The sequence below is a fragment of the Nannospalax galili genome, unplaced genomic scaffold (assembly GCF_000622305.1).
Source record: "Nannospalax galili isolate Female #2095 unplaced genomic scaffold, S.galili_v1.0 scaffold1198, whole genome shotgun sequence".
NCBI lineage: Eukaryota > Metazoa > Chordata > Mammalia > Rodentia > Spalacidae > Nannospalax > Nannospalax galili.
The window spans coordinates 62,425-78,142 of NW_008340898.1; the positions used below are offsets into that span (position 1 = coordinate 62,425).

General features: G+C 40.5%; 1 protein-coding gene across 1 annotated transcript in view; it reads left to right on the forward strand.

Annotated features, from left to right (window-relative positions):
- Window positions 1-11,234, forward strand: part of LOC103736548 (olfactory receptor 1J4-like) — a 20,961-nt gene extending 9,727 nt beyond the window's left edge. The window contains exon 2 of the mRNA XM_008836057.2: window positions 10,295-11,234. Coding sequence (XP_008834279.2) covers window positions 10,295-11,234 — 940 coding nt within the window. The remainder of the gene's footprint in view (window positions 1-10,294) is intronic.
- The last annotated feature ends 4,484 nt before the right edge of the window (window positions 11,235-15,718 follow it).

Sequence of the window (15,718 nt, forward strand, 5' to 3'; positions counted from 1 at the left end):
ACTCAAGCTATTGCAGTCATTTGTACATCCATGTTTGTTGCTGCTCTTTTCACAGTAGCTAAGAGATGGAAGCAACCTAAGTGTCCCTCAATTCACAAGTGGATAATGAAAATGTGGTTCATTTAAATTATGGAGTTTTATTCAGCAGTAAAGAAAGATGAAATCATGAAATTTGCAGGCAAATGGATGGAACTAGAAATTGTTATACTAACTCAAGTAACAGAGACTCAGGGAAAAGAAAGCGACATATGTTCTCCCTCATATGTGGATCCTAGCACCAAATCCTGATAAGTGAGTATGTTTCCAAACATAGCTACAGGAACCAGGATAATGGAAAGTAACCAGGGAGGTAAAGGAAAACAAAGAATCTGAAAGAGAAGAACAGTAGAAAACAGGTGTTATCAAGGGAGATATGGATAAAAATGGGGTTATTTTAAAGGGAGGAGGTGGCAAGGTTATACAAGGAACATAGGGGATAAAGGGAAAGAAGGAGCTCAAGAGAGGCAGGAACATAGAAGGGTATTAATAAGGGAGAAATGCAAAAAACGGGGGCAATTTAAATGGGGATACCATGGTGGAAGGTTTAGACAATATGAGTGATAAATAATGCCTAGCTAGTTTTGGAAAACCAGAGGGATCCATATTAGGACAACAACTTACTGACAAATTATACATACAACTAGATCAAAGAATGTAATATACATCTAGGCAAGGTTTATCTGAGAGCATTTTGTCTTTGCCCAAGCTCTATTTGCATGGCACATGGTAAGTAAAAGTACCAGACTGGTGGAGCTAACCTTCTTGGATGTTTAACAGCCATACTATGAGTCCTATACTAATTTGAACAGAGGAACATAAAGGACCATTTTTGCTCCTTTCCCTCCTAGGTCAACTAAGTTCCAGGGGACTATGAGCATCTCTCAAAATGTCCTGTAACTGTGGTGAGTCACTTGTCCTCTTCATCAAGGAGGCTGTGGAGACCCCACCAGATGGACCTGAACCAGTGTCCTGTTTACAAAGAGCAGAGTCAACACAGGGGAAACATTTCTTCTATGCTTCCAAGTGAAGCCAGCCATGATTGAGCAGGACCTTTGACTTATCTTCACATAGATGGAACTGGCAAAAGAAAGGAGCCAGGGGCTCCTCCCAAGTTCCTGATACCCATGAGGAACAGATCCACCAATGATGTTAAGAGTAAAAATAAATTGGTTTATCTGGACCAATTGTAGTGTCTTAAGCACCCAAAAGTAAAGTATAACTAAAGATTAATGAAGTCAATCAAAAAATTTTAAGAGTCCACATGCATAGCTAAAGGCTGCATAACAAGAAACAATGCCAGACAGGAGATACCTTCTTTTGAGTTAGTGGCCAGGGTGGCCCAAAAGACTCCCAGACAGAAACCCAGCACAGAACAGGGAAAATGAACAGCAGACCCCAATCTTATCTAAAGGAATATTGACAACTGATTGCTGCTAGATGAGGAACAGGTGACCTTCCTAAAACAAAGACCTCTAGACAGGCCCTAAAACAAGGCTCTCTAGATAGGCTGACTAAATTCAGCAGATGGACCAGCACTGTGGAATGGCTGGGGCTGCCGACAACACAGTGGACAGTAACAGGGATGACAGGGTATATGGGCTCCAGTGTGTGGGAGAAGGAAGGCTATGGGAGGGTGCCACTTGGAAGTGGGTATATAGATGAAGAAGATTGTGTGGGATGTTCTTATGGTATACACTCAAGAAAACAAAAAATTAAAAAACCACATATTTGAGGAGGAAGCATAAAAATTTACTTCATGTTAAATAGCAGAGGTGATATACATTACTAGTGAAATCTACCTGATGACTTTATATCCATACTCAGTTACTAAGAATCCGAGTGTAACTGACTATGACTAGTAATAATCAAATACATAGAGATTAAAGACACATGTACAAACATCTAAGTGTTAGTACCATTAAAAATGTAGGAATGTAAAAACGAAATGGAGATCTTCTTTAAAGGGTAAAAACTCAACTTTATATCTGACAATGTTTATACTGAGTTCAATATTATATAACTATTAATTTAACTGTGACCCTAGAAACTTTCCAGCCACTTTTGAAAGAGATGTACCTTGCTCTGGAATGTGTTACTGAGTGTTAAAGCTGTAATGAAATGTTTCTTCTAATCATGTGGTTACTAAATTTAAAAAAAAATTAAAAAATCATAATTCTTTGCTGCGCATGGCAGCACACACTTTAATCCCAGCACTTGGGAGGCAGAGGCAGGCAGATCTCTGTGAGTTCAAGACCAGCCTGGTCTACATAATGAGTTCCAGGATAGCTGAGGTTACAGGGAGACCCTGCCTCAAACAGACCAAAATATATAATTCTTCAAAGCATAAAAATTTGCTCCTTATTAATTTGTAGATGTGAAAAACTTTGCCATTGAAATGTACCTGATGACTTTATATCCAAGCTCAGGTGCCAAGGATCTCAGAAAGTAACAGATTGTGACTAGTAATAATCCAATATATAGAGACTACAAACGCATTGGGAAAAATCTAAGTGTTAATTGTATCAAAAATGAATTTTTCTGTATGAAACCGTGTGTTTCAACAATGAAATGGAGATCTTTTTTAAAGGTTAAAACTTCATTCAATTTTATTTCTTATAAAGTTTATTCTGAGTACAATATTGTATAACTGTATTAAATCAAATGTAAACCTCTCTCCTCCGTCCTATTACACACTCTAACTTTCCTCATTTCCTACCTAATAACATCTCTGCCTTACTATTCCTGTCTTTCAGGCTCTTTCCTTTTACCATTTGTTTCCTTTCTATTTTCCTGGCTCCTGGTGTTACATCAGGATATAAGGATATAAATTCACATATAAGGGATTGATGCTGTGATCTGCAAATGATAAAGGACATACATTGCTTGTTTTTCTGAATCTGTTTCTTCACTTAGTATAACAGTTTCTAGTTTCATTTTTTTTTAAACTCCTGAGTAAGATGCCATTGTGTAAATATACCACATTCTCATTATCCATTCATCTCTTGAGGGACATTAGGTTTTTTCCGTTTCTTAGCTATTGTGAATTGAGCAATAACAAACATGGATGTACAGGTATTGCTACAGTAGTGTGAGTAGTATGAGTGGTATCTGCCAAGGAGTGGTAGAGCAAGTTCATATGGTAAATTTAAGTTTAGTTGTTTTTTTTAAGAATTATCCTCACTATGGGCCCTTGACTTCCCCACAGCCTGAGCAACTACATTCCCCCCGACCATCTATCCTGTTCTCCTTCTAGCCTTGAGCACAGGCCTGTTTTTGCTCTCAGCACCCCAGATGTCTGGAACACTCTCTTAGTCTGAACCCGCTCATTGTGTCCTAATTTCCTGCACTCAGACCAGCTCAACTTTTCAGTCTAGTTTCTTAGCTCCTTCGCAGGCTGTCCCCACTGCCAATTTCCCTTTGCAGTCCTAAGGTCAGCCTTCTGTCCTGTCTGTCTCCACCTGCAATGTGCCTTGGATTCCAGAAACCATTCTTCCCCCCTGTTAATTCTGATCTCACCTAGTGACCCTTGATTTTGTTGTAGCCTGAGCAACTACAATCTCCCTGACACCACATCCTGTTCTTCTAGCCTTGGGTACAAGACCCTTTTGCAATTAGCACCCTAGATCTCTTAGTTTGGCATGTTGGTGAGCTCTCCAAATTGAACTGTGGCTCTCCCCACCCCTACACTGAGACCATCCACAGCCCCTCCCAGGACTAGGCTTCCCTGCACTTTAGTAGGGGCCAAGTCTTTGGCAGACTGCCCGATTGCCTGAATGCAGCCTTTGCCTAACAAGCTTCCCAAATTGTGCTGTGCCTGCTGGGTAGAAATACCCAGGCCTTGGGGGGAAGCCTGAGAGCATCTGATTCTTGTCTGACTTGGGCCTCTGCCGGCACTCATGAGTAGCTTGACTAAAGTCATATAGTGCCTCCAATATAAAATCAAAAGTAAGAACAGGAAGCCTAGACCAACAAGCTTTTCATACCGAATAAGCAAACAACCAAGGCTCATCAAGTATGCAAAAAGAAACAAACGTCAACTCAAGAGTGGAAGGCTTGAATCTCACAACAGAATCACAAACAACAAAAGAATTCCACATGCCAAAATTACAATGAAAAAATGATATGAAAACCCCAAATAATATGTCCCCATCAAGCACCAAGAGTCCTGTAGGACAGTTTTATACCTGGTCATTTTCCTCCAAGTCACACAGGATGAGAAAAGGGCAATTCTTCCACTGCTCATGTGCGTGAAACTACTGGTTCACCAAAACACAGAACTGGCTTTAAGGCTCACGAAGAGCTTGTCCTGAAGTTAGGGCAACACACATTTTGGAATCCCATACTGAGTCCCTTTCACAACCAAAGGAAACTGTTGGGTTCGGAGGTTGAGTTCAGCTTGATTCCCTTAGTGGTACATCTTTGTTTCAGTTCTTTTCCTGTATCCTATTACTTCTTTCGTGAATTTCAAAGCATTCTCTGTGTTTCTATTTGAAGAATAAAATCTTTTTTTTTCTTATTCTGAGTCTAACCTCAGTTTTGTACAGAGGCAGCCTCTAGTCCACCATATTACCTAGAACTTCAGATTGTTATTTATTTTTTAGGATTTTTTTTATTTCAAAATACATTAGATCTACAGAAAATTTACCAAGACATTTTGTGTCTTTCCCACACAGCCTTCGTCTTGTTTTCCATTCTGTTGACATCCAACTTTTACAGGAAAGAACTGTTACTTGTACAGAATCATATAAACTCCAAGCTTATGCAGATTTTACTCTTGTTTTTGCCCCTAGAGTGTGTCCTAGTCATAACGGCAGTGACCAGCATCTCCCCGGTTGGAATTCCTGACAGCTGGGCTAGTTCAGTAGGTAGTTTGAATGGGTCCAATGAAGACTACACAAGAATACTTGGGAAAGGCAGGCAGGGCTCAAGCCCTGAGGACCCATGTGCTGAGTTTTCTTCAGAGTAGGAATATTTCTGGTATGTATTTGCTTATCTGTGGCCAGAATGAAGCTCAACTACAGACAACCATATAACCCCCCCCCAATATCCTTACCTCAGTTTTGTTTTTACCCTATTGTGTATAGCCTGCCTCTATTTGTCCTCCCCAACCTCCTCTTGGGATGAGACAGAATGAGCCTCTTGTGAAGGTTTCCATCATGGTGGGGATAATGAATGCTAGCCTTCAGGTCCATTTGGCAATTGTAGTCTCTCTGAGACCTGTGGAATTAATTCTGTTTGTGTGGTACTTTCCATGTTTGTTAGAAGAACAATGCAGTCTGAAAGACCCAAATTTACTCTCAATTTCTAGATAAGTATGAAGCCATGCCTGTATCACTGTTAATTGGGTTTTTGAGAGGTGGGATATAGAGCTGGAGAACTGTTTGCCAAACTGTGGATACCATTTTTTAATAGTTTTATTTTAACACATATTGAAGATATATCTGACATATACTACCACTACTGTGCAAGGGAATTGTGGTTTGAATATATACTACATGATTGCATGAATTTTCTAATTTTTCACGATTCCTGTTACTAATTAGCTGAGAACTTCAGCCTTTGGTTAGGATACACAGTGAATAAAGGACATACCAGGTACTGTTCTATGGTCAGCCTGTGTTTAATGACCTTGGACTCAGTCCCATCGTTCTATCTCCTGATCAAGTGCCAGGACTTGCTCTGTGCAGTTTCTCAGAGGAATGCAGAGACCTACAATCTCTAAGAAAGAAATGAGATATGAGTGCTTAGAGACATTGGAATCAGTGTTGTGGGAGGCTGTGAGCACAGGCCTTGCTTTGTCTGCTGAAGCCATGCCTGTATCACTGGTAATTGGATTTTTGAGAGGTGGGATATAGAGCTGGAGAACTGTTTGCCAAACTGTGGATGCCATTTGTTAAGAGTTTTATTTTAACACATATTGAAGATATATCTGACATATACCACCACTACTGTGCAAGGGAATTGTGGTTTGAATATATACTACATGTATGCATGAATTTTCTAATTTTTCACGATTCCTGTTACTAATTAGCTGAGAACTTCAGCCTTTGGTTAGGATACACAGTGAATAAAGGACATACCAGGTACTGTTCTATGGTCAGCCTGTGTTTAATGACCTTGGACTCAGTCCCATCGTTCTATCTCCTGATCAAGTGCCAGGACTTGCTCTGTGGAGTTTCCCAGAGGAATGCAGAGACCTACAATCTCTAAGGAAGAAATGAGATATGAGTGCTTAGAGACATTGGAATCAGTGTTGTGGGAGGCTGTGAGCACAGGCCTTGCTTTGTCTGCGGACAGTGTGTGATGTATGATTATTTAAAAACCACACTTTGTTACATCAGAATCCATGATTTCCATGGCCATTGGTGCTTCTCATGACACAAGCATCAAGGTCAAGCACACTTCTTTCTGGGTCTCTTGTGGCTCAGCCCATATAGTCCCTTCACAGATCCCCTCCCATGGGCAATACAAGAAATTTCACAATTAGTGCCTTGCAGTTCGTTTTCTCACTAGAAGCTTGGACTATTTCCCCTGGGCACTAATCTTGTTGGTAGATGCACATCTTGTCTACTTTTCTGTTTCTTGAAAACAGATAGGAGCATCCAGTAGACCCTTTGGCAGGAGAGCTTCTTCTTGGTTTGGGATCTTCTTTATAAACAGAAAGTGAGGGTTCAGGATATAGCTTTGAACAGAAGATATTTGAGTTTGTCAAGGATTATCAAAGATCAGAAGAAGATAAGGAGTCATTTTCTAGCACTATGTGTATTTATGTGAGAACATGTATGTATTGTGTGTTTTTTTATGAATATAGTGAATTTAGTAGGGAATTGACTTATAGAGCCACTTTTTATGTAAGAAAGACAGATGTAGATTATAAATATTTGGAAATCATCTCTTCTTGATAGTATATTTTTTATGATGGTTGAATGCTCTGTGTCACTCAATGACTGCATGAGTGTTTCTATGGATATGGTACAGTTTGTGTGTGTGTGTGTGTGTGTGTGTGTGTGTGTGTGTGGCTGTTTATGATGTTCTTGTGTATTGTGGCATGTGGCAGTTTTTACTAGCTGTTTGTAACCTACTGAGTACAGGTTATAAGTAGAATGACATTTGGTCAGAGAAATCTATGATTGCTGAAATGTAGCTTATATGAGTATTTGTCATGCAATTGTTACTACGCAACATACTTGTATTCTAATCTATAGAAGACAAGGAACTCAAGCTATGGTTTTGTAATATGTGTGTTTGTATACACACCTTCACATTTGTACCTTGGGGAAACAAACTCACAGTTACCTTCTCCACTCAGGACTTACCTCCTCTTAATCAAGGAAGCCCTCAACATGTCCCTCCTTAAACTATAAAATTAGCTCTTGTCCCATATGACTTCCTGTCCCCAAAATTCTGTAGGAGAATTTTTCGTTACTAGCTTTAATCAATGCCGTATTCCCATTCTTGGTTAAAATATCTAATCTTGACTCTTCATAGTTTTATGACATTGGGATAAACTCTGTGAAGCTCAGTAGCCTGAACTATAAATTATGACCCTAAGTATTTATCCAGGCAATTGCTGTGTTATAAACATTCAATAATTCATTTCACTAAGATCCACAGTGTATTTTCTTGGCAAAACAGAGGCAGCAGACTCATTTGGAGACCGTTTGTCAAGCTCCACATGGCTACTTCCCGTCCTCATTCCTATGTGTGTGCAGCTGCCTCTTTCACAAAGAGTGATTGGAAGCAAAATCTTCTTTTTGTTTATCCCATCATTAAGCTTGACCTATACCTTCTGGATTTTTATTCAAACATGCTTGAATTGCAAAATGTTTGATATAGTCACTGCCAGTGGGTTGGCAGATCTCATTGGAAGTGTAAGTTGCTATGTTCTTCCTGTTTCACACTGAGTGACAATTGTCCTCTCTGCTCCTCTCTGCTCTTACAGATGCTGATTGCTGGGTACCTGTGCCTTCAGGTGAGGGCAATTGCCTGGATTACATTTTCTGGTGTTCTGTATGTGATCTCCAACTGTGATTTAACTGTGACTTGATATGGTACAAAGATGCATTTAAAAAAACTCTCAGAGTAGTAGCAGGGATATCAGAGTACAAGGGTTCTAGTCGGGGGAGGGAGGTTATGGGAGGGTACCATCTGGGAAGTGGGTGTAAAAATAACTAAATTTAAAAAATAATAATTCTTCAAAGCATAAAAAAACACTCTCAGAAGTTCTATTCTCAAGATTAGGATCCAGCAATTACTATAGGCCCTTCGGCATGAGGCTTTACACCTCTGTTTCAATACTAGGAGGCACATCAAAACAAACCTTTGAATGTCTGCTTTGGATGTACTTAGTAATACTGGGTGCATGGTGGCATAGGCCTTTAATTCCAGCACTTGGGATGCAGAAGCATTTGGCTCTCTGGGAGATGGAGGTCAGCCTGGTTCACATAGTGATTTCAAGGTGAGCTGGGACTAGAGAGACCTTGTGGAAAAAAATACTAAACAAAGAAACATTTTGTAAAATTTTGCTGCCTGTTGGAATTAAATCACATAAATGCTGCAAATTTAGTGAATTAGTGAGTGTACATTCTGGTTTGCCCATGAAGGCTAGATGGAGACCAGTTGTTTAGACATAGTCATTATGTAGTCTCACCTTCCTCTCTCAAAGAGACCAGCTATGACAGCACACAGTGAACTACAGAGTCATCTCATGTATGACCGCTAGCAGACAATCAACATGTTGGCACGGTGTAACTTTGAAACACTGAAATTGTTTCAGTCTTAGGGTTGAACTAACTTCCTCCCTTTCTCTCTTCCTTTATCTCTCTCTTTTTCTCTCCCTTTTTCTCACTCCCATTCCTCTTGTTTTCTGAAGTAATATCTCTTTATGTGACTTAGGCTGGCCTAGAACTCGACATGTGGCTGATACCAGCTCAAGCCCATGATCCTCCTGCCTTGGTTTCCTTAAGTGCTGGGATTCCAGGTTTGCAACATTGTGCCCGTCCTAGATTTCCCAATGAATGAAGGTATAAGACCAGTGGAATGGTGATGAGCAGGGCATCTGATCATACTGGCAATGTTTGGAAATGTGACAGCATCAGGTATCACCACAGTGATTGGGATGGGTTACTTCACACCCTAGAGAATTAGTATTCTCATGCCTACATTTATCAATATAATGTTATTAATTACCTTTGTCCTATTAAGAACTCATTCCAAACCATTTATGATTCAGATTGCAATAAATTAGTCGATTATAAATCTATTATGTACTGAATACTCAAAATCTCAAAGCATGATAATGTTCTTGGGATTCTGGAATGGAAGTTTCTCAGGTGTGTTACTATGAATGAATCCTTGTATTGGGAAAGAGGGAGAGACGTGTAGAGAGCAGAGAGTAATAAAGGAAGGAGGAAGGAGATAGGGAGAGATGAAGAGAGAGAGGAGGGAATAGGAAGAGGGAGGGGAGTGGATTAGAGAGGGGATAGTGAGGTGGAATGAAAAGATAAAGCTTCTAGTCATTGTTGCTGTTAGGGATTTAATAATGATCACCATGGTCCAGGTTTTGAGTCCATACATCTGCAGGGAATGTGAAATTCCAGGAGGTTAGTGATTTTTTTAATGTCATAACTGGGACTGGCTAATCACACCTCACTCTTCTCTTTGTCCAAGTTCCTGGAGTTTCATAACGGATTTTCTGCTGAAATTGTCCTATTGTAGTAATGAACATGGCCGAATACGGCCATGTGTAAGGATCTGCTCTAAGATCATTACTAGTATTAATGTAGATTTCCAACAAATTTTTATAAGTAGATAACATTGTTATGCTTTATAGAAGGAACTCAATCAATGGCACGTGGAAAGTGGCCCAGGAAACTGAAGAAGTAGATCTCTGAATCAGGGCCCCATCTCAGCCTCCTGGTGGGAAGGCTGTACCTCTTGTTCAATGTTCTATGAAATGATTATAGAATTTGTGCTCCAACAGGAATTTTATTATCTGTTGTGTTTCCAGTGCTGAAAACACTGTTTAGAAATCGTGTGAATAAGTGAACAAATTTGCATTCTTTCTTAAAGGCCATCTCGTTAGCACTGGAAATGTCCTCGGTCTGTTTAGTATAAGCCCAATGTGAGATTCAGACTACAAAGTGTGGAGTTTGTCAGAATTTGGATGCAGTCCCCTGGAAAAATGCGTGCATGTTATGTCTGCCTGGTGAGAACCTCAGCTTTCTGTTATTTTCTTCTCCTTCTTTCCCAGCAGGAAGAGGAAGATGAGGAGGGGGAACCAGAGTAGTGTGTCTGAGTTCATCCTCCTGGGCCTCCCCATCCAGCCAGAGCAGCAGGGCATCTTCTTCACCCTGTTCCTGGCCATGTACCTGACCACGGTGCTGGGGAACCTGCTCATCATCCTGCTTATCAGGCTGGACTCTCGCCTCCACACCCCCATGTACTTCTTCCTGTGCCACCTGGCCTTCTCTGACATCTCCTTATCATCTGTCACCATCCCAAAGATGCTCAGCAACATGCAGACTCAGCACTTGTCCATCCCTTATGAGGGGTGCATCTCTCAAGTGTTTTTTGTCTTATTTTTTGTAGCTGTTGACAATTTCCTTCTTGTAGTGATGGCATATGACAGATATGTGGCCATCTGCCACCCACTGCACTACATGTTCATCATGAGAGAGGAGCTGTGTGACTTATTGGTGGCTGGATCTTGGTTCCTCTCTTGTTTGCCAGCCCTGTTGCATACCCTGCTCCTGTTTCGCCTGACCTTCTGTGCTGAAAACACTATCCCCCACTTTTTCTGTGATGTCAATGAACTCCTGAAGTTGTCCTGCTCAGATATCTCCCTAAATGAGCTAGCCATCTTCACTGGGGGTGGAATATTGACTCTGCTGCCATTGGGTACTATTGTGGCCTCTTATATGTGTATTAGTTTTACTGTTCTAAAGGTCCCTTCCATGAAGAAATTCTGCAAAGTTATGTCCACCTGTGGCTCACACCTCCTCTTGGTGTTTTTGTATTATGGGACTCCTGCAATGATTTATTTCTTTCCTTCCTCAAATAATTCCCACATTAAGGATCTAATTTCTTCACTAATATTTACAGAGGTAACACCCATGTTAAACCCCTTCATCTATTGCCTGAGGAACAAGGACATGGGATTGGCTCTGGGAATACTTTGTAGAAGAGTCATTTGAGCCAAGTGAGAGTTATGTGCTCATGTTCTTACTTACCCTAGAGTTGCTTCCAGAGATATTCCCTTGAAATTGTGTAGCTGAATAGAGTAAATTGCAAAAATGACCACACTAGGCTGCCCTTTTCAATTTTGGTGTTTATTTCCCACTCTGTGAATATGTGCAGATTTTGTGACTTGATTACGAGTTTTGTTGGAAATTTGTATGAAATTTGTATGTTTAGGACTTTGTCTCTGTTATATTTGTGTGTCCCAGGTACCTGATTCCTCTCAGGGCCTGCTGTGAAGAACTGATTACAGAGAATTAGTGAAGGAGGGAGGGTCTTCTGGCCTGCACCTTGGGATGGAAGTCACAAGCCGCCAAAATGCTTAGGGGCAGAAATTGAGAGAAAGATGGCCCCAGCTTCTCATCCATGTGGAAGCGAGAGGGGGCAACGATTTGTAATTATGAAGTTTTCACATAAGTTATCATACAAGTTAATCTAAGATAGTCTGAATGAAGAGGGAAGGCTATAGGAAGTGCAGGAAGGATCCTGCAGCTAGCACTTCGCCAGCTCAAGTAGACATAAGGAGGGAGTTTAGGGCATTGATGAGTACCAGTTGAGGTTATCTGAATTGAGCCAAGTCTAGACGTGCCATCCATCTTAATGTGGTTCCATGGAAAATTGCCAGACTGTAGAATTATTATATGAGCTACCATTTAAATCACTGTGTTTGGAGATTATTATGTGTCATAAGAGATCTGATGCAGCGAATTCCTGTCAATGATAAGCTCAGAAATTTTCCTTTATTCTGTCTTCCCCAGTTCTTTTTTGATCCTCTGATTTGTCTTCCTTCCCTGTCTTCTAGATCTTGCTGACTACAAGACATAGAAGGTCATGGGTATGCAATTTCTCATGATCTTAGCCTTGGCTGTTTCTACTGCACCATGGTATTCTACCCTACCCTTTTTAGTCAAGTGTAAAAGTCAAATTTACAAACATTGTCTCACCTACCTATAGATACATTAAAAACTTGTCATGATATCAAAATATATAGTCCTCCTATTTCTGAAGGAAAATATCTCATCAGAAATGCGTGTTTATTTATAAAAAATTATTGAGCTTTTGTACATATTATATAACAGCTCTTAATTCAGTTTAGATCCCCTCTGCCATCCATGCCTCGCACCCTTCAGTGGACCTCATGTATTAAAAAATCAGGGCTGAAATTAATGAAAGAAAAACAAACAAACAAATGAACAGACATAAAAGAATTAAGGAAACAAGTGGATTCTTCCTTTACAACTTTTTGAACCTCATCTTTGGTTTGTATTTTTAATGCCATAATTATAATATGTTGTGGAAATAAACTTTTTTGGTAATGCATATTGTGTTCTAAATGCCTCTTGTGTTTGAATGTGTTTATTTCTCTAATTTGAGGGTTTCCATTGAGCAGATTCTCTATGCTTTAGTGTTGTTCCTCAGCTAAAGGAACGTGTAGGTTTGGCTCTTCCTTGTGTCCCAGTGGTCATGGACCTTGGGGTCATGATGCTTATTGATTTGTTTATAGTTATTTGAATTATCTTGATGATCCAATCTTTATACTCTTTCTTTCTGTTCATTCTTTTTCGTGAGTGAGTCTTGGTGTTGCTTTTTGGTTTTTTTTGAATGTATATTTTTTTTGTCCATTTTATACAAAACATCTTAAATACCTTTATAACCTCTCTCACATCCACACCACATCGCCCTCCTCCCACCGGGCTTCATGTATTGTATTATATCTTTTAAGGCTTATCAAATCAAGTTTGTGAATCCAGATATCCATCAGTGCAATTTCATTCATTGGGGTTTAGTCTGCCTATCTAGAGTCACTCCCTGAAATAAGACCAACTATTCCTCATCCAAGAGTAATTAGCTGGCAGTACTTCTTTGACTAAGGTTGGGGTCTACTGCCCATAATCCCTAGTTCTATACCATGTTTTTGTCTTATTGAATTTGAATGCTGGCACCACTGCCGTAAGTTCATAAGGGAAGTTTGCAGAGGCCTGGAAGACTGTGTATCCTTATGTTCATGCACCAATCCTGGATCTTACAATCTTTTGGCCCTCTCTTCTGCAATGGTCCCTGAGCTACAGGATGGTGAGATTTAGTGTAGGAGTCCTACCCAGGTACGCACTCTCTGCAGTCTTTTATTCTTTACATGTTGTCCCATTGTGGCCTTCTGTGTGCATCTCGCTCTGTTGTATGAGGAAGGTTCACTGGTGAGAGTTAAGACATGCATTGGTTCCCTCCACCTCCTGTTTTACTGCGTGCCGTGAGACTTGGGCATAGATATTTCACTGTAGATGTGTTGTTTAGGGCTGGGGATTCCTCAGACACATATTCTCTGTGTGACCAGTCATGGAACTCTGTAGTGGTCTCCGTCTGTTGTAAAAAGAAGATTCTCTGAAGAGTGGTGAATAGTATACTTGTCTGAAGGCTGTATAACAAGAAACAAAGTGCCAGACAGGAGAAACTTCCCTTCCAGTTGTTGGTCAGGGTAATCCAAGAGACTCCCAAAATAACACAGCCTATTGCCACAGCCCTTCATTGTCTCTCATAACTTGAAGGTAAGTCCTTATCAATGAAGACAAGACTTACTTCAGACACAGGACTTGGAAAAATGGAGCTGGAAGTGACCTGGAAGCCTCCTCCAAATAAACTCTCCCTCTCCTAGTATTCACTGGATGCCAATCATTTCTCAGGTTGGTGCTCATGTATGTACCTGTGTTTAGCCTTAGGACTGCCCACATGGGATTAGATAACCTCTCAGGGAGCTAGCTAGTCCTTAGAGAAAACAGATTCTCCCTCTCTCAACGTCTCTTGATTACCTGTAGCTTTTCACCTAGTGGTGGGAGCCCATGAAGATCCCCCATCCACCTTGGCATGTCAGCTGGTTTTGTTATTATGCAAATCTTGTTACACTGCCACACAGTGGAGCCACCACAGGTCAGCTTCCCTAACAGGTCCAGGAACCAGCAGCAGGGGTCTTGTCCCTCTGGCTCTTACATTCTCTCCACCCCCTCTTCTGAGATGTTCCCTGAGCCTTAGGTGTACAGTTTGCATTGTAGATGTGTCACTAGACATTTAAAAAATTTTTTACAAAAACTTTCTTGAGAATTTCATACATGTATATAAAGTGTTTTGATCAAATCCATGCCCAATTCCTCCCCTCCAGCATTCCCCCCTCTTAAGAGGTAACCCTAAAATCGTTTTAAGGATTACATGCAAGCTCCCAAATATTTTTCACATTTTTGGCCTTGGAACAGAGTATGTTGCTAACAGGCCCGAGGTCATTTTGAATTTTAGCCAAGAAACTGGCTACATTTCTTTGGGGTCTTTTTACCCTAACTGCTTAGCCAATTCCTACCTCCTATTCCTATCGTGCCATCCTCTGAAGGGGTTGCCAAAATTGCCAGTGCAGGAATAGGGACACAGACCTCTCTGGCTTCTTCCATGCTGAACAGGGAAGGAGGATGAGGCAATTGGAATATCCCTTCAGTGGCTCTATCTAAAAGACTCACAAATTGCATAACTTTTGTCTCTAAGAGAAGAAAGTCCTTGAATCATGAATAGGAGATGTGAAGGAGAAGTCAAGGCAAGAGTAATTAGCACTATAAGTTCTACACATGGAACTAGTAAAAAGAACAGTGCAATTTTCAAATGTTCATATGAGAGTCCTTTGGAGTTTCTTGATCAGAGCTTCCAAAAGCATCCCTCAATTTTGTTCTTCTTCATTTTTCTTTTCTCTTCCAAGGCTGGACTAGTTGGCTGAGAAGAGTGCCTGGATACTCAGGTGAGGGTCCAGTGACCCTGCTTGGTACTCCTTTAATGATTGAGCACAACAGTCAATAAGCTTAATTTTGAATATATTTAGCAATTAGGCTCAGCTGAAGTTGTGATGATGGTAGTTATTTCATGCAGAGGGGACTGCTGTATAATATCATCTTATTAAAAGGACCTAGAATTTAAAAGGATTTGGTGCTAGGAGCCACATATGAGGGAGAACACACATCGTTTATTTTTCTGAGTCTGTGTCACTTCATTTAGTATAACAGTTTCTAGATCCATCCATTTATCTGCAAATTTCATTATTTCGTCTGTCTTTACCGCTGAATAGAACTCCATTGTATACACAGTCCACATTTTTGTTAACCATTCGTCAGTTGAGGGACACTTAGTTTGCTTCCATCTCTTAGCTATTGTGAAAAGAGCAACAATAAACATGGTTGCACATGTGTCTCCACAATAGAATGAGTCCTTGAGTATAAGCCAAGGAAGGGTACAAAGGGGTCATGTGTTAGGTTCATTTTTAGTTTTTTAAGAGTTCTCTACAATGTTATCCATAAAGGCTATACAAGTTTGCAGTCCCACCAGCAGTGAATGAGTGTTCCCCTTTTTCCAAATCCTTGCCAGCATTTGGTATCATTTGTTCTCTTGACCCTAGCAAGTCTGATTGGGGTAAGGT